Source organism: Cryptomeria japonica, chromosome 4, assembly GCF_030272615.1.
Source record: "Cryptomeria japonica chromosome 4, Sugi_1.0, whole genome shotgun sequence".
In the NCBI taxonomy this organism is placed as follows: domain Eukaryota; kingdom Viridiplantae; phylum Streptophyta; class Pinopsida; order Cupressales; family Cupressaceae; genus Cryptomeria; species Cryptomeria japonica.
In genome coordinates, this window is record NC_081408.1 from 559,206,571 (window position 1) to 559,229,992 (window position 23,422).

General features: G+C 39.9%; 1 protein-coding gene across 2 annotated transcripts in view; it reads left to right on the forward strand.

Annotated features, from left to right (window-relative positions):
• The window catches only part of LOC131029457 (CBL-interacting serine/threonine-protein kinase 23), a 97,024-nt gene that overhangs the window by 64,369 nt on the left and 9,233 nt on the right, over positions 1-23,422 (forward strand). Inside the window, exons 9-10 of one of the 2 annotated variants that reach the window (XM_057959951.1) lie at positions 7,429-7,548; positions 7,654-7,764. The exons of the other annotated variant lie outside the window; for it this stretch is intronic. Coding sequence (XP_057815934.1) covers positions 7,429-7,548; positions 7,654-7,764 — 231 coding nt within the window. The remainder of the gene's footprint in view (positions 1-7,428; positions 7,549-7,653; positions 7,765-23,422) is intronic. 2 annotated transcript variants of the gene reach the window in all.

Genomic DNA, 23,422 nt, shown 5'->3' on the forward strand with positions numbered 1-23,422 from the left:
AATTACACACCAAGTCATGCCAAGATTATCATTACTATCAGTTTTGAATGTATTTTAGAGCCATTGGTGAGACACTTCTCCACCCCAAGGAGTCTTTGAGAAAGTGTTCTGCCATTCTTGGCATGCAGCAGTTCTTCAATCTCCCAATACTTATCAAGAATTCTGAACTATTGGGAGTTTCTAACAGAATGTGCAAGCGGATTGATTTTTTGAAGGCATAGTCAAGGAAGGATTTGTGATGCTAAAAAATATAAACCTCCTATCTTCATTAATGCAGAATGGATCTTCCTTGTGCACTGCTACCCATCATCCCATTTGCTTTAATCAAAACCTTTCAATAATCACGCTTCATCATTCTAGCTCACCATTCATTAATGGTACTTGTTTATGCATTTTTAATGTGGATGATTTTTTCTTCTTGTTTATTTTAATTCAGGCATTGCTTCCCAGATAAACATGAATTTGTAATGGTTCTGTAGTATCTATTCCTAGACATCTGATTGACCCACCCAAGTATCCAGTTTGTGTTCTGTTGACGTGTATTTTGTACACAATCATACACAGAATAAAATACCCAAGGGTACCTTATCCTCTCTTGAATAAAGCCTCTGATTGCTGAAGATGTCGCAAAAAAGGATCAATCAGGGTGACTCCAATGTTCTTTTATGTAGGGTCTCTACGTGTGGATAAGCACCAGTGGTCGTTGTGAATGCTGTTTCATCAAGGGGCCTTACGTCCTCCAAGCTGTAGGAACAAGATTGCCTAAAACTAACAAGTTCTCAAAAAAGATCAAAAAGGTAGAGTTTGCAAGGGATAAATTCTAATCTAGTCCTAAGAATGACCCAATGTAGGCTAGACTTGGTAAGATTCTACCAATTTCAATATTGCCATGAAATAACAACCCAATTGAAATTGATGCGATCTTCTAAGGTAACAAATGATTTTTTCAATTCATCAAGGATCATAGACACTACCACAAAGGCACATATCCAAAGCTCAATGACGATTGAAGGTTTAAGTAATTCAAGTCTCTCCAGTTGACCACACAAGGCGTTCCTACAATCAGTAAGAAGCTAGTGGTTTGGAACGTGAATCTCACCAAAATCAAGCCCAACACTTAGTCCTTCAAACTTAAATACTACTTCGACTGAGAATGATTCAAGAAAACGAACAACCATGAAGATAGCCACAAGAAATGCAATAAAACACCATAACTTCAATATTTTATTGATCTCAAAGCTAAAATAGACAACAATTGCTTGAAATTCTTTCTTCAAAACTCAATCTTGCTACAAAATAACTTTCTTCTCTCCAAAAACTCTAATCTTCTAACTATTTCTTATTGCTCACTATTTCTTATTACAAAATGAAAATGAATGAGGGTATATATAGCATCCTCAATTACAATGAACGGCCCAGATCAAAAGAAGATCAACGGTTGAGATTCTGACACCTAAACCCTAATTAGGGTTTTATTACAAAAGTTCCCTTTTTATTGCACAATATTAAATGCATAGCCAAAATATTTAATTTGGCACAAAAATCTAGGAAACATAGACCAATGATAATTAAGGTGCCATGTCATCTATAACAACCTCTCTTCTAGAACCTTATTCCCTTTCCAATGCTCCTTTTTAGCATATGCAATGAATCTGGACACGATTCCCTCAATCTCAGCAATAGGAATCTCGGGAAGATTCCTCATTCGTTCTTCCAAGTGAATAATCTGATCAAAGGCCTTGAGAAGAGCTGCATCCCATTCAGGTTCGAGTTCCTTGATTTTCTCAATCAGGAGCATAGTAGCAAACATTTGATCTCTTTGCTCATCTGTAATAACATTCTCATCTTTGCAAAAGATGACTTTGACCCCTTTCTTCCAACTCTTGAAGATCCACATCTGTCTCAACTTCGATCCTTCTACCAAGAATAGTACATAAAACCCCAAACACCTTGTCCTGGATTGGATGGATGACCTCCTCCACTTCAAGTGTCCTTTTCTCTTGTTAAGAAGATGTGCCGGATGAGCGATCTCGATTGGCCTCTTGCTTCTTCTTGGAAGATTCTCTTTTCTCAGGTCTTTCCTTCCTCTTCACACCTCTAGGATGAGGATTGCCTTCACTTACGCTTCTGGGGTGAAGATTGCCTTCGCTTGTGCTTCTAGGATGAGGATGGCCTTCACTTGCGCTTGCTCCTCCCTCTGCCGACCTTTCCTCCAAAGTAAAAGTCATAGGTATGTTCTGCTCTCTCAACTTTTGATGTTGCACATCAACCCATCTGCGAGTACAGGACAAAACTGGGGCCATCAAAGTTTTTAAGTCCACCACCTCGGGTTCATTCCAATCTATCTTTACTGCCTTGTCCTCTCTATCATAGGATGACTGGAGGTGTCTGCCACTGTCCTGAGCTTGGTCGGCCACTCTGTAAACTTTGCATTTCCTGATGAAATCCAAAGGCAATCTGAAATGCATCTTTCTTTTTACCTCTAAATCATCTGAGAGATTCATCCAAAAGTCCTCTACCTGACATTCATGCTTGTATTTTCTACCAACTGTCTCTTCTATATACCCATAAGGATCAAAATTCTCCCTCAATGAAAAGAATGAAAATGAATATAAGGCCAACTCTCTTTTTGCATCATCTAAAGCTGGAACATTAGGACATACCTCAACTGAATTTCCTAGTATGATAGGTACAGGAATCCCATTTCCATGCCTGTGTCTGAATGCCTTCGCATAAGCTGCCAACTGCCTAGTCACCTCAAGTAGTACTATACTGTCTGTCGGATATCTTGGCAACATATATGGAGGTGAAGGACACCCATGAACTCTAATATATGTAAATTTCTGGAATTGGATAAACCAAGCACCATACCTCTTCACAAGTTCTTGTGCCTCTTGAGATAGCCGATTGTGAATCCCGCCTTGCAGTGTCCTGGTGATGTTCATTGTGAAAGTATCATTGACTAACTTGTAATTACTCCCAGGTGGATGATGCAAATGAACATAAGAGTCACAAACTTTGACTTCTCCAGGTCCTCTTCCAATCGCTCCTCTGTGAGGTAGTCCTGCATATTCAAAACTCCTGATCAAGGCATATATGATGTACGAGCTCATGTGGAAGGATTTAGTAGCCTTTAGTCTTCTCAACTGTACGTCCAAGCAATGGCTAATGATTCTAGCCCAATGAATTGTTCCTTTTCCTTGAACTATCACTTGGATGAAGAAGAACATCCACTTCTCAAAATAGAAGGCTTGAGGAGCCCCTGTAACTCGATTGAGTAAGGTTATCAAATCTCTGTACTCCTCCTGGAAGTCGATCCTATGTGGTGTGTTGGGAATCTTGCTCAGGCGAGGGCGACTTTTGAGTAACCAATTCTTGTTGATGATGCTCAAGCAACTGTCTGGATCATCTTCGTACATGGATCTAGCTCCTTCCAAGCTTTTGTAAATCATATCTTTATGTTCTGGTAGATGAAGAGCTTCACTGATAGCCTCATCTGAAAGATAAGCCAAAGTGTTTCCTTCCTTGGACACGATCGATCTTGACTGTGGGTCATAATGGCGAGCACACTTGATCATCAGCTCATGGTACTGGACTGCTGGAGGGAAGCCAGCCGCCTTGATAATGCCACTTTCAATTATTCTCCTTGCGACAGGTGATGGCTTTCCAATGTAAGGGACCTCTCGAAACTTCTTCACACTGAAGTTTCCCAAGTTGGTATCTCCAATGTTGCTCCATTTTGACACGATCTTGGTCTCCATTTCTTCATTCCTTTGATCTTCCTTCATAAGGGCTGGACGACTGGTGGATGCTCCTGCCTTTGGGGTCGCCATCCTGACACCTACACAACATTTCATAATGAGCAATATACCTTGGAACGTAGAAATATAGATTAAGTTTAAGCTTTAAATTTAGGAAACTTCATGATAAATCTTTGAATTATCATTTCCTAAATATGATTATGCAATTGGAAATTCAAAATTTCAAAATTTAAACGAGGGAGATCTTGCCATACCTCTCTCTGAGAACTAGCTCTAAAAAGCGATGCAAAAATTAAGGAATTTGCTAGGCAAAATGAAGATCGAAGTCTTCTAGCAAAGGCGCCTCCTTCATCAACTTCACCACCTTAGGTCTTTAACGCCTTGAGGGAAACTCGCTCCACCTCTAACCTCTAACAAAGTTTGCACTCCTTCTTGGATTGAAATTCGCACCTCTCCTTGGATCAAAATTCGCACTTTCTATTGCCTCTCCAAATCGCATTTAAACAATGATTGAATGATGGATCAAAATGCCTCAAAGTACCTTTCTTATATAGGTGCTCATGCATTGCAATTCCCATAGGCCGACTTGGAAAATAAGCCTAAAAATAAATAAAAATTAAATAAAGAGGAGGCCGACCTTTATTAAAATATTTAAAATAAAACCCCAAGCGCTCTCTTTTTATTTAATTTAATAATTAATTAATTTAAATGCCTTTGCAATTAAAATTTTGATTTTTTAAAAGGCTAAATTAATTATTAAATGCCTTATGCGAACTCATTAAATGCCCATTTTAATTAAAAATATTCCAAAGTTTTAGCGGACTTAGCATTTAATGCAATTCAAAAAATTTGGCGTCTAAGCATGGGAGGAATAAGGGACATCCATCAACATCGCTCTGGTCCCTGGGAGAGGGACAGGAGCGCCCATGCATTTTGGTCCTCCATCCATCATTTTTTTTCGTTTGAAACTTCATTCTTGATGTTTGAAATGGCGTTTCATCTGGAACTCTAAGTTCAATTCATGTGATCTTTGGAAGGGGTGAACCTTGGAACATTTTCGCCCTGGTCCCTTGGGGAGGGACAGGAGCGATTTTCTACTTTTGCCCTTGATCTTTATCTTCTAAGTCGCCAATTCATGATGTAGGGCAATCAATGATCTTCCTCGTTTGTTCTATGCATGCTTAATTCGTTTCTCCAATACCAAATGAGCTCTTCCAAGGATATTCGCCCTGGTCCTTCAGTGAAGGACAGGAGCGATTTTTTGCTTTTGAGCTTAAAATTGTCGACTTTGAGGTTAACTCTTTATTCATCGTCTTCCTAAAGACATTTTTGACTTTGCATGACCTCGCCTTGACGTGGTTTTGGAAAGGAATGATTGATTCTATAGAAATCGCCCTGGTCCTCCAGTGAAGGACAGGAGCGATTTTGCATTTATGGCACAAATCCTTAATCATATCAATACCAATTGCCTTCAAGGCGAAAAACGTCATTCCTTAATCCATCTCAAGTCTTGTAAACGAAAGTAGCACTCCAAAATGTTAGGCAATCAGGCAAATTTGAAGATTTCGCTCTGGTCCCTGGGTGAGGGACAGGAGCGCCTTAGCTCTTATCTTTGGACTTCATTTTCCAAATCGCCAATTCATGATGTGAGGTAGGCAATGATCATCATCTCTCGTTGTATGCACGTTTTCTCAAGGCAAAATTGACCTTCTTAGGATTTTCGCCCTGGTCCTCCAGTGAAGGACAGGAGCGATTTTGCATTTGTGCTTAAGTTAGTCAATTTTTTAGGGTTGGTTCCTTGTTCATTGCCCTTCGAAAGACACTTTTTACTTTGTACAACCTTGCTTTGGTGTGGCTTTGGAAGGGAATGATTGTTTTTATGAAAATCGCCTTGGTCCTTGGGTGAAGGACAAGAGCGCCATTTAGTTCTTGGTACAAACCCTTGATCGTGTCAACTTCCAATTGCCTTCAAGGCGAAAAACGTCATTGCTTACTCCATCTTGAATGTTGGAAACGAAATTGGCATTTTAAAATTAGGCATACTTGAATATTTCGCTCTGGTCCCTTGGTGAGGGACAAGAGCGCCTTGGCCAAAATAGGCTCCACTTGTGTTTTGCAATCTTTCAAAATTATCTTCGATAGAGCGATTACGCCTTCCTTTAATCATCCCAAACATAAAACTTGCTTCACCTTTGCCAAAAACTTGTCTTGAGGGAAAATCGCTCTGGTCCTTGGGAGAGGGACAGGAGCTCCCTTTGAAATTCGCCTTGGTCCCTGAGAGAGGGACAGGAGCGCCTTAGCCAATTTGGATCGATTTTCTCCATTGTGGTCCATTCAAGTTATATTCAATGAGCAAAACGTACTTTCCTTGTCCTTCTCAAATCGCGAAATCATTTAAATCTTGCAAGGATAAGGCAAACTTGGAATTCAAGCTCCGGTCCTTCAGTGAGGGACAGGAGCGAACTTGGTCATTTTAGCATATTTCCTTGCTTGCCAATTACTCAAATTATATTCAATGGACAAAACATGCCCCCCTTGATCTCTTCCAATCAAAAAATTGTCTTGGTCCTGCAAGGACAGTGCAACTTTGAAAAACAAGCTCCGGTCCTTCAGTGAGGGACAGGAGCGGTTTTGTTCCTTAGGGTCAAATCTTCATAATTATCATCTCAAATTTCCTTTGCTGGGGAAGATACCATCATTTCGCAAGTTATGAACAAAAGTCCAAATCCAAAAAATGTCCAAGAAGGTGTGTTTGAGGAAAATCGCTCTGGTCCCTGGGTGAGGGATAGGAGCGATCTTGTCTTGTTAGGCCCAAAGCTCAATCTTTCGTTGTCAACGATGAAGTCTGGATACTCCTTTATGCTCATTTCATCCTTCATTGCGTCCTTGATGCTTCAGTTTGATCAACCAAGGCCCAAAATGACCTAAGAAAACCATTTCGCCTTGGTCCTTTAGTGAAGGACAGGAGCGATTTGGTCTTAACCTTTAAAACTTTGTCATTTTGAGTCTTCAAAATCTTCAAAATCTTCAATTCATGTTCGATCATATCCCCTGGCGATCCTGCACAAAACAACTAAAACAAGTCAATAATAAAAAATGCATAAAATATCACTTTCGCCCTGGTGCCTGAGAGAGGGACAGGAGCGATTTTGCCCTTATAAGCCAAAATATCAAAAATTAGGTCTTCAAATCACTTCATCATGTAGGGTTAGGTCGTTTTTAAGTCCAGGAATCGGTTACCTTGCTTCCAAAATTTTGGTTAGAGTTTGCCCAGACAAAATGTATAATTCCATTAAAATGCTAACCCCTAGACCTAACTTGAATTTGCCCTCAAAATCTTAACTGGACCCATCTTGAGACATACTGACAGACTCAGGCTATTTCAAAATTGCAATTTCAGGGAGGATGCTTAATAATCTTACAAAATTTGACTGGACTCGGCTCGAAAACATCAAAAGGCCACTGCTAAGGCTTAACCCTAGTCCAAACGACTCACCCACTTACTCAAAATCCTAAAAGCAGAGAGAAGAACAGGCAAAACAAAAGCAAAAAGAGGGGGTCCCCATTTTAATGGGGCGATGTGTGAAATGGTCACAACATGTTCATAGATGTACTTTGATATTTTTTACAATGTAACTCACTTCAAATGCTTTTTGCTCTCTGGCAGCGTATAACAATGGCTGAGATTTTAAATGATGCCTGGTTTAAGAAAGGTTACAAGCCACCCAAGTTCCCAAAAGAGGATGTGATTATCGATAACATTCATGCTATTTTTGATGATTCAGAAGTAAGACCCCATAACTCTATATCCTTTTCTTGAAAAAGTGATGATATTATTAGGCAGAGCCTCCAGAGTACACTAATTTTTCATGCTTGGATTCTGAATAAACAGGAATATCAGGTTGTTGAGAAGAAAGAGACACAAGTTGTATTGGGGAATGCATTTGAGCTCATTACTATGTCACAAGGTCTTGATCTTGGTACCTTGTTTGAGAAGCCGATGGTATGTGGCAGGCAATGATTTTGAAACTTTCTTTTCTAAAATGTGGATAATTGCACTCTTCTAAGAGGAACATATATTTTGCATCTCCAGGTTTTCTTGTAAAGACCATCTCTTACAAAAAATTACCTAGAGGGTTTGCATGCTTCTGACTTTGTTGTGTTTGATTGCTTTTTGGTGAATTAGTTTCCTTTGCTCCTTATCTTTGATGTTGAAAAGTAAATACAACGTGTTTGGCTATATGTGTATTCTAGAGCAAAATTTAAATTTAATTTTCCTAACATCCACAGTGCCAAATTGCGCTTGCCATCAGAAGTGTAAGTAATCCAAGCTTTAGAACTATATGTATTATTGGCCTTCTAGATTGACAAAGGTATAATTTTCCCAAACTAAATAGCCCATGAAAACATCAAATGATGAAAAAATTAAACCACTAATTATATCTTTTAAATGATCTAAAACTCTACTTTTGCATTTCTTTATGTTCCGACTTACCAACTACAAGAACCTTGTATTTTGGTGATGTCATTGCCTTAAAGAAAATACAATTTATCAGTTTTGTTATTAATGGAAAGTTCTGAATATTGATCTCAGTTTGTCTTATCGTTCAACATAATAGCATTGTTCATAGGGCTTGAATTCTCTTTAGTGGGGTGGCAAATTCTTAAACTTTATAAAGAACACTCAGGGGAAATATATTGTTAAGAATTTCCTAAGAGATATAGAGCAAAACTACTTTTACTCAATGATAGTTCTATATTTCTGGTATTAAATTATTTGCTTCACCTTATGAGTCCATGCTTTCTTCTATACAGCTGACTAGCTATTAAAGTGAGTTGCTAAGGATATACCCCCTCTGAATAATGTTTGCCAAGTCATTTGGTCATGCTGTAGGTTTAATAATGTTTATTTGTTCATAAAGGATACCTTTGACGAGTCCATGCTTTCTTCTATACATTTGACTAGCTATTAAAGCGAGTTGCTAAGGATATACCCCCTATGAATAATGTTTTCCAAGTCATTTGGTAATGCCGTAGGTTTAATAATGTTTATTTGCTCATAAAGGATTTTTTTTTCAAAAAATTAAGTATTTGAGGTCTACAAATGTTCTAGTCGTTTTTGGTAAGTGTTATCACTAAAACTGTCCACATGAAATTGACATCAAAGTCTCACCATATTTTCCAAAATGAACTATTCGAGAGGGGAAAGAAACTATTGACACTAAATGTTATTTCAAGGCTGGTAAGGAAGTTGGCATCATTAGGATGCCCAACAACAAACAATCTAGATACCTGAGGATGGGGATATCAAGCTTGGACACTTTATCATAGTTTCTATAATAGAATGCCTTGTGTAACTGAACACTGAAAGTTAAATCATCCAACTTGTTGACGTGCGTTTTGTGACCACACTTTCCAACACAGAATAAGGATTTCCAATGGTCACTTTACTCTCTCTTGATCAAAGTTCAATTGTATGCTAAGATTGCAATAAGTTCAAACAATTGACTCCAAGGTTCTGATTATGTAATGGACGTGACTCAGTTGGCTTGATGTCATATGCCGGTAATCCAAGGGGTCTTACGTTTGAATCATTCTTTCACTTCTTTGTTGTGGTTGGAGCTTCATCATCGGATATAGCAATTCTGTGATGCTTCTGCTTCGAATGAACTGAACTGGAATGGACTGAAATTAAAGGGGAAAGGGTTAGAAGGATCTACATCTACTCCTAAGGGCAGTGATATCAATAGATAATGCTCTAATGGACGAATTCCAAATAAACCAAGTTTTGCTTCGCCAAGATTAACTACAACTCCACAAGAACTGGTGCAATCTTCCAAGGATATTGAAGGATTTTCACATTGAGATAGTGCATTTGAATACCCAAAACGACGCAATCCAAACAACTATCCACAATCGAACTTAGCACAAATTTAGTGGGTTAGACTAACTTTTCATTGCAACTTATAATCAACAAGATGCAAAAAGTATGAACCATGGAAATTCATCAAACACCATTACATTCTCCATTGAAATCAAAGCACTACTCTAAGCGAGGAAGGTGAAACCATGCAAGTTTGGAAAGATAACTTAAGTGGACACCATTAGAGAACAATGTTTCATTGTTATTATCTCAATAACTTATCACAACGATTTTATACAAATCTCCCTCTCTTTACAAATGAGGGGATCGCCCCTTTATATAGGCCTCAAGCCTTGATTACATGCAAGCCCTAATTAGGGTTTGACCCAAAAGATTCCACACACAGGATGCAACAAGGTGGGAATAAACATTAATGACCCATCATGCCCATTATCAATTAATTACTTTCCTGCCAAAAATGGCATCCATTGTTCATTAAATGCACCACTTCTTTCAGATTCATCCAATGTGCAATAAATGCACCATCAACTCCACCACTTCATTAAGTACGACGATTGCCATGCAATGAATTAGCCGCCACCTTAGTCAAATATTCCAGTAATGAATGCGCCACTATGCTTTCATGTACTCAATAGATTCTCGCCATGCAAATGGACCTTGTCGTCATAGTAACTCATATAATTTTTTGAGTTGTGCTTCATTAATACGGAATATTCTCTTTGCATGTCGCCAACTCATCCTTTACAAGAATTTTTCCATTCCGGGCCCACAAAAGACATTTTGGAAGATTTTCTTGCCCTGGAAGAATTTTAACAATCTTTTCCACCACTGCAGAAATCGTGCACATCTAGAATTCTTGTGTTTTTGTGCTTATCTTGTTTTGAAGGAGATTTTTGACTAATCAATCACTTTTCCTATTTTTTAGGAATTTTTTTGATTTTGAGCTCTGGAATTCAAGAGAGAAGATTCTCTTCCTTGGCCAATTTTTTCTTTGTCTTGAAATTTCTTCCTCTTGGGGTGAATTTCTACCTTGAGAGAGTAATTTTGATTTTCTTCCTTGACTTAATTTCCATGCCCCTCTTCCAATACCAATTTCATCAGGTGGAGGAATTCTTCACCTGGAAGGGAATTCCTTATTTACCCCCGTTCAACGCTCCTCTCCTAAACTGGATGCCAATTTCACCTTGAGTAGGAAAATTGCACTTGGAGTTGAAATTCCTCCACCTTAGTTTTGGCACTTACTATCTTCCTTTACTTGATTTGGGCCCTAATTTCATGTGGTGGAGGAATTTCTTCTTGGAAGGAAAATTCTCCACGGGGTCACTTTAGCGCCCATGCTATTCTTGGAATGCCTTTTCCATGGGATGAAGAATTCTTATTTGATTTTCTCTAGACTTAGCCATTTTGTGCTCTTTCTAGATTGGGATGCCATTTTTGGATTTTGAAGTGATTTTTCCTAGCTTAGAAGATTTTTCAAGCTTTTCCACTTCAAGAAGGAATTCTACATAGTCATTTTTTCGATCAACTCCCTGCTTTTTCGACTTTCCGGATTTAGACCAATATTCAGGAATGTTCAGTCTTCAGTGTCGGGACTCTTGCCTATGAAGAACTTGCCAAAACTAGACTTACTAAAAATAGTAAGTACTTCAAAATGTCAAAATTAGGGGAAACCAGGGCAAGATGACACTTACTAAAAATAGAAAGTGCTAAAAATAGTAAGTTTAATTTTTGGCAAAATAAAGACAATTTAGGAGGTATTGAAATTCCCTAAAAAATAGGAACTTTCAAAAAATAGAAAGTAGCTCATAATTCACTAAAATTTCGCTGTTAGCTTTGTTGAGGGGTCTTGATTCCAATGCAATGCTCAGTTTTTCCAAAACCATAACAAAAAGACCTCAAATCTAAGTCTGAAGGGCGAAACCCTAAAATGGACCAAACGAGTTCCAGACTTAGCCAAATTTGCTCAAATGACTTGCAAACTTGATCAAATTCACCCAAAACACTTGCAAACCGGGGGGACCAAAGAGATTGGTGTGAAAAGACCCAGAGAAACACAACCAAATGACCAAGAGGACGTAAAATGTAGGGGGTCCCCATTTGCAATGGGATGATGTGTGAAAACGTCACAACACAACTGTTGTTTTATCTCTCTTCCATTCGATCATAAATTGTGTAATCTCATGTGCATAGTGGGTTACTTTTTTATTGCGATTCTAGTTCTTGTACATCAAGATACATATAAATGAAAAAATATTAGCTCATATTCTACATGATATCCTAATGCAGGAATGAAAAGTAAAAGAACAACTAGGAACCATGAAGCACCGTTACAAGAAATTAAACTATGCACACAAATTGACATTTTGGAAAAAAGGCACAACACTCAGGAGACATGGGTTTGACACGTTGAAGGAAAAGTTGATAGAAGTAGCAAGCTCGTAGTAAACATGCCTCACACAAATGCATAAGAAACTCATAATAGGATGTACCCAGCTGTAAAGTTTGTTGCAATCTAATTATCCTCCAAGTAAGGACAAGATGGAGTATGTGAGATACCACAGAGTTCTTGATGCAGGAGCATCCCTGGTTCTTAGCAATCTTGCATCATCCAAAAAAACATTTACTGTAATGTCCCCTTTTTAGCGCAACATGATATGGGGTGTCGTTAGCCTATTCTGATACGATCCCGAAGGCTAACAAGGACATTGGTGGGATCCTGAGGTGTTTTGGCCTAGTTGTTTTCAGTTTCAGGCCAATCGGTGCTGCTTTGACAGGGTTTCTAGACACTTACTATTTATAGTAAGTTAGTCTCCAAGCAGTGACTTGGAATTTTTAGTGTTTCCCTGGTTGGCATAATTATCAGTAGAAAATATTTGAAGGCGACAATGATTTAAAGGGATTATCAACAAGGTTTTAATATTTAACGATAAAGTGTAAAGTTAAATTAAATATTTAACTTTATCGTTATATTATAAGGTTGGGAATATAAAGTAATGTTTAAAATATTAAAAGTTCCCTTTAATGTGTACATTGTGGGAAATAATATTTTATTCTAAAATGTATTATCCCACATTGAGGAAATGAAGTGTTTGCATCCAGGAAGAAGATATAAATGGAGGTCGAGAGCTCTCTTTTGGGATATGCTGGGATGAATTAATGTTATGCTGTTGGATTTCGTAGAGATCTGATTATTGGGCTTGGAGGACGGAATCCCTCTTTGCTAGCATTCTCTTCGCTGTTGAAAGACACAGTCAGGAGGATTAATGGTGTTTTCATTCAGGAAACACATTGGGCTTCATTTGGTGCTCTCGCATGATGTTTTTACAGGGGTTTGAAAGTGCAGATTTGAAAATAGTGTTTTTGCTACAGGACCGCATGAATAGTGTTTTTGCTACAGTACTGCGTGAATAGTGTTTTTGCTACAGTACCGCGTGAATAGTATTTTCCTACAGTGCCGCGTGAACAGTGTTTTGCTACAGTACCGCGTGAACAGTGTTTTGCTACAGCACCGCGTGAACAGTGTTTTGCTACAGTACCGCGTGAATAGTAAAAATGCTACTGTGCCGTGAATAGTGCAGCTACAGTGCGTGAACAGTGTTTTCAGCAGGTTCTATACTTGTGGAGTCCAGGTTTGAATTTGTTTATTATCTTATGGTCTGTAATATTCTTCAAATCTGATTTGTATGCTTGGAGTTGGAATTAAATAAATACCATCAGCATTAATCCTCTTGTTTTTGGCATTTGATATGTCTGGTTATTTTTATATTGAATAAACTTTGAAAGCTTTACAATAAATATTAGTTTACCAAATTTATCCTATAGCAAAACAAGAACAAAAAAAAAATCCAGTAGTCAGCTTGCACGCCAACTGTTTGACAAAATTACACTAAGTAAAAAGGACATAAATTTAGTACCGAACAGGGGGGTGCCCATTACAGTGGTATCAGAGCAGAAGATTCTGCCATCTTGTGGGAAACTTTCACCAAAACATATTGCAGAAATAAAACAGGTCCAGAATGTATGATTGAGCATGCGACAGGGGCATTATAATTTTCGCAATACCAGGGCCAGACAAAATAGAAATCCGGATAGTCAGAGTGAGCAATCTAGTTCATCCGTGCAGGTGGACATAGAATCCAGTCATACAGACATAGAGGAAATATTCTTCGATCAGGACAACAGTATGGGTGACCGAGATGAGAGGAATATCGTTCCAGATCAGGGGGAGGTGATGTTCAGACAGTTGCTGGGTACGTTAGAGCAGGGGCAGCGTATGCAGCAGGAGCAGAATAGGCGAATGGACATGATGTTGTAGCTTATGGCTAGACAGATGGGCATCAATATTAATCCAGGTGATGCCAACAATGGAAACAATAACAATGGGGGAAACGATAACAATAGGGGAGATGATAATAATGGAGGCCGTGGCAACAACAATGGCCCTGAGAATAATATTAATGGTAATAATGGACATGGCAACAATGGGAATGAGGCGGATAACTTTAGACACGTTGCACGCCCAGCTCGAACAGCGAGCTCGAGACCTCTTCTACCCACCTTCCCACCTAGGGATCCGGTTCAACTAGTGAATGAACCGCAGATTACTGAGTTACAGGGTCAGTTCAGGAGGGACTGGGAGGCCAGTGGACCCGAGTTTCAGGCAGATATTTCCCTCAGAGATTATATGGACTTGAGGATGAGACATATGCCTAGAGCAGGAGGGAGGAATCAGAATTTTGAGCTAAGAAAAAAAGTTGGAAAACTTTCCTTGCCTTATTATGATGCTTCAGGGAAGATGACTGCACGAGCTTGGGTGCAGAAGATAGATACATACTTGCAGCTAAATCCTATGCCTGAGGATGAGGCTATCAAGTATGCGGCTATGCATTTGGACGGCGTTGCGCATGAATGGTGGCATCATGGCATGGTGACTCTGGGGCATAATCAGATTACATCCTATGAGGAATTCACAGAAAGATTGATTGAGAGATTTGACACTAGGGATCCCGAGTTACATTTCAAGGAGCTAGCACAGTTAAAACTGTCAGGTTCAGTGGATGCTTACATCGCCGAGTTTCAGCGTTTGTCTGTACTTGTTACTGATATCTCTCCTAGGAGATTGGTGGTGTTATTTTGTGATGGGCTTGCTGATCCGTTACGTGGTTGGGTGAAGGGACATGATCCACTCACCTTAGCAGAAGCAACTAAAAAGGCACGAGATTTAGCCCCTTCAGTATACAAAGGAAAATACCATTCAACAGATTCTTCCTACCGTAAGGACAAAGACAAAAAACCATTTCAGAAAGAGTATAACAAACCCAAAGAAGGATCAAAAGGACTAGATAGTGAAACCTTGAATGAACTACGAAAGAAGAAACTATGCTTCCAGTGTAGAGAGCCTTGGGACTTATCTCATAAATGCCCTCTCAAGGCTAAGGCAAATCAAATGGAGTATTTTTCAGCAGAGGAGTCAGAGTCAGAGGGGGAGGATCAGCACTCTGATTCAGATGAGGGTAACACGATAGAGGAGAGCAGCATTCCTAAGGATGATAGATCGTTGGCACGCTTGACAGGGGCCCAAAAGGCAATCACGTTTAAGGTTAGGGGTACTATCCAGGGGCAGAAAGTGATATCTCTCATTGACACTGGGGCTACACATAACTTTATAGATACACAATTGGTAGCCAGGAGAGGTTTATAGACAGAGGAGCATGATGGTTTTAGAGTCATGGTGGCTAATGGCCAAAAGCTATTATGTACTCAGAAGGTTTCAAATCTTCACATTAGATTTGGAGATGGCTATGAGTTGGAGGATGATTTCTATGTTGTGGACATGGGAGATTACGACGTCATCCTCGGTATGACATGGATGGCATCGCTGGTTGAGTTCACTTTCAACCTAGCGAAGTTGGAAATGAGGTTTCAGCATGAGGGTAGGACTGTTGTACTCAGGGGACTTTCAGATGGGAGTTGCAGGGTAGTCTCTTTGAGGAGAATGGAGAAACTTTTTCGACATAATGACATAGAGTGGGCAACAGAGTGCTTAGTTATGCCAACTTCACCAGAGCCTTGAGTGAAGAGTCATCCACCAGATATACAGGAGATTCTTGACAGACATGCCAAGGTATTCAGTGATATCCCTCATGGGGTTCCTCCTGACAGGGGTGCAGAGCATGTTATTGAGCTCGAGGAGGGAGCCAAACCAGTGATGATCACTCCCTATCGTCATCCTAAGAAACATAAAGATGAGATAGAGAAGGCAATTAAGGAATTGTTGGAAATGGGGCACATCAGGCCTAGCAAAAGCCCCTTTGCTTCAGCTGTAGTTCTGGTAAAGAAGAAGGATGGGACAATGCGCATGTGCATCGATTATAGGGCATTGAATAAGAAAACAATAAAAAACAGGTATCCCATTCCTAGGATTGATGAGCTGATTGATGAGTTGCATGGGGCATGTTTCTTCACCAAAATTGATTTGCGATCCGGATACCATCAGATCAGGATGAGAGAAGAGGACATTGAGAAAACAGCCTTCCGATGCCACTATGGCCACTTTGAGTTTATGGTTATGCCATTTGGACTAACCAATGCACCCGCTACATTTCAGAGTTGTATGAACCAGGTATTCAGGGAGCAGTTGAGGAGATTTGTTTTGATCTTCTTTGATGACATCTTGGTCTTCAGTAAGACCTGGGAGGAACATTCACAGCATCTGGAGGAGGTATTATCTATCTTAGAGAGAGAGTCTTTATATGCCAAGGAGTCTAAGTGTGAGTTTGGTATGACAGAATTACTATACCTTGGGCATATTATTAGTGCAGATGGAGTTCGAGTAGACCCTGAAAAGATTAGAGCTATAGTAGATTGGCCTACTCCCACGAACCTCACACAGCTTAAGGGGTTCTTTGGTTTATGCGGGTTTTACAGGAGGTTTGTTAAGGGGTTTTCACAGACGGCAGCACCTTTGACAGACCTCACTAAAAAGGGAGCCTTCGTATGGACAGAAGCAGCGCAACGATGTTTTGACCACTTCAAACAAGTGATGTCATCTTGTTCGATTTTAGCTCTACCAGATTTCACGAAGCCATTTGAACTTCAGTGTGATGCTTCAGGTGATGGGATAGGGGCAGTATTGATGCAGGAGAAACATCCCATTGCATTCGAGAGTAGGAAGCTCCGAGGTGTTGAGAGGAGCTATTCTATCTATGACAGGGAGATGTTGGCCATAATGCATGCATTGGCCAAATTCCGATCATATTTGGTAGGTGGGCGTTTTGTGATCAAAACTGATCACAACAGTATTAAATATTTCATGAACCAGCGCGATCTTAATGACCGACAACAGAAATGGGTTACTAAATTGCAGGCTTATGACTTTGACATAGAGTTTGTCAAAGGTAAGAAAAACGTGGTGGCTGATGCCTTATCTCGGAGACCTCACTTATGTGCCCTGGCAGAGATTTCAGGAGATTGGAGAGATCAGATTATAGCAGAGTATGTCGGAGATGCTTGGGCTTCTGGATTGATTTCAGGTACTATACAGGATGATCGCTATGAGGTGATAGATGGATTGATCAGAGTTCAGGACAGGGTTTATTTGATTCCGTCATCACATTTGAGAGAGGTGATACTTAAGGCATTTCATGATGCACCCACAGCTGGGCATCCGGGGATCTTCAAGACCTATAGGCAGATCCGAGAGCGGTTCACATGGAGAGGGCTCAAGGATGATGTTCAGAGGTATGTCAGGGAGTGTGCGGTTTGTCAACAGAATAAGGGAGAGCACACATTTCCTGCAGGTTTATTACAGCCCTTGCCCATTCCAGATAGGAAATGGGAAAGTATTTCGATGGACTTCATCACTGGTTTACCACGAGTGCAGGGAAGGGATTGCATCTATGTGGTGGTGGACCGCTTGACGAAGTTCGCTCACTTCTTTGCTATTCCGTCCATTTACACAGCAGCACAGGTGGCAAATCTTTTCTTTAGAGAGATATTCAGGTTACATGGGTTGCCCAGATTCATTGTCAGTGATCGGGATAGTAAGTTTATGAGTGTTTTTTGGCAGAAGTTGTTTAGGTTGTGTGGTACAGATCTTACACCTAGTACTAGTTATCATCCGCAGACAGATGGGCAAACAGAGATTGTGAATAAATGGGTGGAGGGATATTTGAGGAATTATGTAACTGCACAACAAAAGGCTTGGGTCAGATGGTTGCATATGGGAGAGTATTGTTATAACACCACTTATCATATGTCCATCAGGATGACTCCTTTCATGGCACTCTATGGTTATGACGCACCTAGCTTCATGGATTTAGTTTTGGGGGACAACAGAGTGCCCAAAGCCAAAAACTTATTGCAGGATAGTCAGGACATCCTGAAAGTGCTCAAGGAGAATATACAGCAGGCCCAGAATCAACAGAAATTGTACGCTGATCAGCACCGAATAGAACGCAGTTTCGAGGTAGGGGATATGGTTTACTTGAGGCTACAACCATATAGACAGTCATCACTCAAGAAGAGCGGAGCTGAAAAATTGAAGCCTAGATTTTATGGTCCCTACAGGGTGATTCGCAGAGTGGGCGAAGTCGCCTATGAGCTTGAGCTTCCAGAGGGCAGTCGGGTGCACAATGTGTTTCATGTGTCTAGGCTTAAGAAAGCCATTGGTCAAAGTGTAGTGCCTTCTGCAGATTTACCCCCTTTGGATGAGGAGGGGAAGCTTGTGTTAGTACCCGAAGCTATTCTGGATCAGGGAAAGGACACTTAGGAACAGAATCGTTAAGGAATACTTGGTGAAATGGAGAGACCTGCCAGATGAGGATGCTACATGGGAGAATGAACAGGTATTGCAACATTCAGGACTGAATTTGCTTGAGGACAAGCAATTTCAAGGGGGGCGGACTGTAATGTCCCCTTTTTAGCGCAACATGATATGGGGTGTCGTTAGCCTATTCTGACACGATCCCGAAGGCTAACAAGGACATTGGTGGGATCCTGAGGTGTTTTGGCCTAGTTGTTTTCAGTTTCAGGCCAATCGGTGCTGCTTTGACAGGGTTTCTAGACACTTACTATTTATAGTAAGTTAGTCTCCAAGCAGTGACTTGGAATTTTTAGTGTTTCCCTGGTTGGCATAATTATCAGTAGAAAATATTTGAAGGCGACAATGATTTAAAGGGATTATCAACAAGGTTTTAATATTTAACGATAAAGTGTAAAGTTAAATTAAATATTTAACTTTATCGTTATATTATAAGGTTGGGAATATAAAGTAATGTTTAAAATATTAAAAGTTCCCTTTAATGTGTACATTGTGGGAAATAATATTTTATTCTAAAATGTATTATCCCACATTGAGGAAATGAAGTGTTTGCATCCAGGAAGAAGATATAAATGGAGGTCGAGAGCTCTCTTTTGGGATATGCTGGGATGAATTAATGTTATGCTGTTGGATTTCGTAGAGATCTGATTATTGGGCTTGGAGGACGGAATCCCTCTTTGCTAGCATTCTCTTCGCTGTTGAAAGACACAGTCAGGAGGATTAATGGTGTTTTCATTCAGGAAACACATTGGGCTTCATTTGGTGCTCTCGCATGATGTTTTTACAGGGGTTTGAAAGTGCAGATTTGAAAATAGTGTTTTTGCTACAGTACCGCATGAATAGTGTTTTTGCTACAGTACTGCGTGAATAGTGTTTTTGCTACAGTACCGCGTGAATAGTATTTTCCTACAGTGCTGCATGAACAGTGTTTTGCTACAGCACCGCGTGAACAGTGTTTTGCTACAGTACCGCGTGAATAGTAAAAATGCTACTGTGCCGTGAATAGTGCAGCTACAGTGCGTGAACAGTGTTTTCAGCAGGTTCTATACTTGTGGAGTCCAGGTTTGAATTTGTTTATTATCTTATGGTCTGTAATATTCTTCAAATCTGATTTGTATGCTTGGAGTTGGAATTAAATAAATACCATCAGCATTAATCCTCTTGTTTTTGGCATTTGATATGTCTGGTTATTTTTATATTGAATAAACTTTGAAAGCTTTACAATAAATATTAGTTTACCAAATTTATCCTATAGCAAAACAAGAACCAAAAAAAAATCCAGTAGTCAGCTTGCACGCCAACTGTTTGACAAAATTACACTAAGTAAAAAGGACATAAATTTAGTACCGAACAGGGGGGTGCCCATTACATTTACATTCCAGTTTGTTTTCTGTTCAGTTCGGCTTTGTAGTTTCAGCATTTCATTCTGCGTTTTATCGCATTTGTTCACTGGATCTTGTGGAGATGGATTTTGTTTGTGGACATGTTCATCTACCTTATCCTAAGTTCTTGGGACGTTTAGATCTTTTCAGCAAGTTATCGCTTCCAGAATGTGAGACAATTTTCTAACTCAGAGCACTGGAATCGCTTGGACCTATCTGCTAATGGAGAATCTTGCGGATCATTTCCGTGGCTTGTAGAGCCTCATTTCGTAGTCTCCAACGTTCCTTGGCTTATGGCCGACCTTCCCTTAGGTCCGCACCTCATTCTATGTATTTTTTGGAGGGATTCTTTTGGCAGAGGCCGACCTAGTTGTTCTACACGTTACACCTTCATTGACAATTGTTTTTCATCTCGGGCCGACACGTATCATCCTAGAGCTATGAATATCATATAAATCAATGTAACTAATCATTTAGGGGGAAATATAGAAGATTAGGAAATCCGGAGTTGGCTCGCATTGTTGCTTGAGTCCGGATATTGTATTTTGAGCATGTTTGTAATCAGGCCTAGGTGCCAAACTTGTAAGCCCGCATGTTGCCGACCGATTTGTATTTGAATTCCTTGATGTAATAAAGGTCTGATTCTGCATCGCCTCCCTCACATTGTGTTGCTTCTGTTGTGTTGCTCTTGCTGCACGGTTCAGACTGTTCTCTTTGAGGACTCTCCCTTGCTGTGACTGCACCAAGTGGTATCAGAGCGAGTTTTTGTTCTGGAGATTGCAGAGTCATGTAAGAATTTTTGTTGTGGGGTGGTGGATCGAGGATCCAGCCTATAGCTACAAAGGATTGGCATAAAGATGGCCCGAAGAGGAAATGCTAAAGGTGGTGGAGCGCGTGGAAATGTAGACCCTACCGTGATGGAAATGTTGAGAGGAATTGCGGCCCGATTGGAAGCTGTTGAAATGGCCCAGAGAAGAGGTCGACACGTTGAAGATGTGAGCGATGATGAGGAAGAAGAGGTGGTGGGAGTAGTAAATCCATCGACGATCGATCTGGAAGAAGAGAGATTCCTAAGAGCCTTGACAAGAGTGAATACCGGACTACATTTTAACCCACCGGATTATGATGGCAAGTTAGATTCAGATGAATTGCTTGATTGGATCACAAAGATGGAAAAGTATTTTGAATTTGAGAGCATAGCTGAAGAGAAGAAAGTGAAATATGCTTGCACCAAGTTGAAAGGACATGCATCTCTTTGGTGGGAACATTTGCAGGTAGATAGATAGAGGAGAGGTAAAGAGAAGATTAAATCTTGGGAGAAGATGGTTAACAAGTTGAAATCAAAGTTTATGCCTGCTGATTATCAAGTGAATCTGTTCCAGAAGTTGTAGAACCTAAAGCAGAAGGAATCTAGTGTGAAGGAATATACTAAAGCATTCTGCAAGTTGAATATTAGATCCGGACACACTGATGATGAGATTGAACAAGTTGTTAGATACTTGAATGGGTTGCAGATGTCTATACAGGATGAATTCAGTCTAATCAAGTTGTAGAGTGTTGAGGAAGCTTACCAATATGCCTTGAAGGTGGAGGAGAAGTTGAATAAAAGACATAAGTAGAAGCAAAGAGGTAGAGGAGGAAGATTTCAGGGAGGAAGGACCTATACCGGAGGAAGAGGACCCTGTGTGGATCAAAACAAAGACAAGGAAGCTAGCAGAGATGGTAGTTCATACCAGAGGGATGACAAAAATTTTTACCGGAGAAGAGAACATGATGGTTACCAGAATGACGGTTATGGAAAGGAAGACAAAAGACAAGATAAGAAAATGTTTAGAGGAACTTGCTTTAAGTGCGGAGGAGAAGGACATCGTGCTTTTGAATGTAGGAAGGTAGAAAATAGTGAAAGAGCAACATTGGTGGAAGAAGAACCTACCGGATCAGCTAATAGACTTGAAGATGGAGAATTATTGATGATAAGGAGAGCACTATGCCACACCGGAGATAAGCAGGAACCGTTGCAGAGGAAGAATTTGTTCAAGACAAGATGTAAAGTAGCTTGTAAGTGTTTTAAAGTTATAGTTGATAGTGGTAGTTCAGATAACCTTGTTTCGGAGGAGATGATGAGTAAGTTGAAATTGGAGAGATTGAAGCACCCTAAGCCTTATCAGATAGCATGGATTCAGGATGATCATAAGGTACTAGTAAGTGAACAATGTTTGATAAAATTGAGAATTGGATCTTATCATGATGAAGTTTTGTGTGATATTATGCCTATGGATGTATGCCATATCTTGTTGGGTAGACGTTGGCAATATGATACGAAAGGAATACATGATGGAAGGAAGAACATATACACTATTGTTGCAAATGGGATGAAACAAACCCTGTTATCCTTGGAACAACCTCTTAAGAGTGAAGTTTGTACAAATGCTAGGGTTTGTTTGGTAGATGGAAGGAAATTCCTGGATGGGATAAGACATGAGAATATGTGCTTTGCTTTAGTTCCTAAGAAGACTGAAAATTTAGAGTGTGAAGAAGAACGACCAGAAGAGATAAAAGAGTTGCTGACAAAATATGAAGACATCATTTCAGATAATGTACCTGATGGATTACCACTTGTGAGAAGTATCAGTCATTGCATGGACTTGATTCCTGGAGCTAGTTTGCCTAATAAAGCAGCACACTGGATGGCACTGACAGAAAATGAGGAGTTGAATAGACAAGTGCATGAGTTGTTAAGGAAATGTTTGATCAGAGAAAGTTTGAGCCCTTGTGCAGTTCTAATAGTATCAGCACCTAAGAAGGATGGAGAATGGAGGATGTGTACTGACTCTAGAGCAATAAACAAGATCACAGTGAAGTACATATTTCCCTTGCCTAGGATGGATGACATAATGGATTGTTTAGTGGAGCCAAATATTACACAAAGATAGACTTGAAAAGTGGATACCATCAGATTAGAATCAGACAAGGGGATGAGTGGAAGACTACACTCAAGACAAATGAAGGACTATATGAATGGTTGGTGATGCCTTTTGGACTGACTAATTCGTGGAGTACTTTCATGAGGTTGATGAATGAGGTATTGAAGAAATTCTTGGTTAAGTTTGTTATTGTGTACTTGTTGATGTGCTTTTTATGCACATGCGAACACAAAACAAAATACCAAGGTATCTTATCCTCTCTTGAACAAAGTTTCCCCGAATGCTGAAGATTTTGCCTAAGGATCAATCGAGGCAACTCCAAGGTTCTTATATGTAGGGTCTCTATGTGTGGACAAGCTCTTGTGGTATGATGTGATTATGCTGGAATCACAAGGGGACTTACGTTTCTATGCCTGATTGCTTGATTTGCTGGAACTCGACTTCTATCTACTCATCGAGGAGAATAAAGAAATAGCAAAAGGTAAGGGTTCAAAAAGTCTACTCTAAGACCTAGAATGCAAGAAGATAGATGAACAACTAGGTGGAGTCCTACTGGGCTAGGTCTCACCATCAAACTGAACAATTCATCACCAACTTAGTGCGATCTTCTAGGGTAGTTTTGAAGATGTTCAAATCATCACCGTCAAACA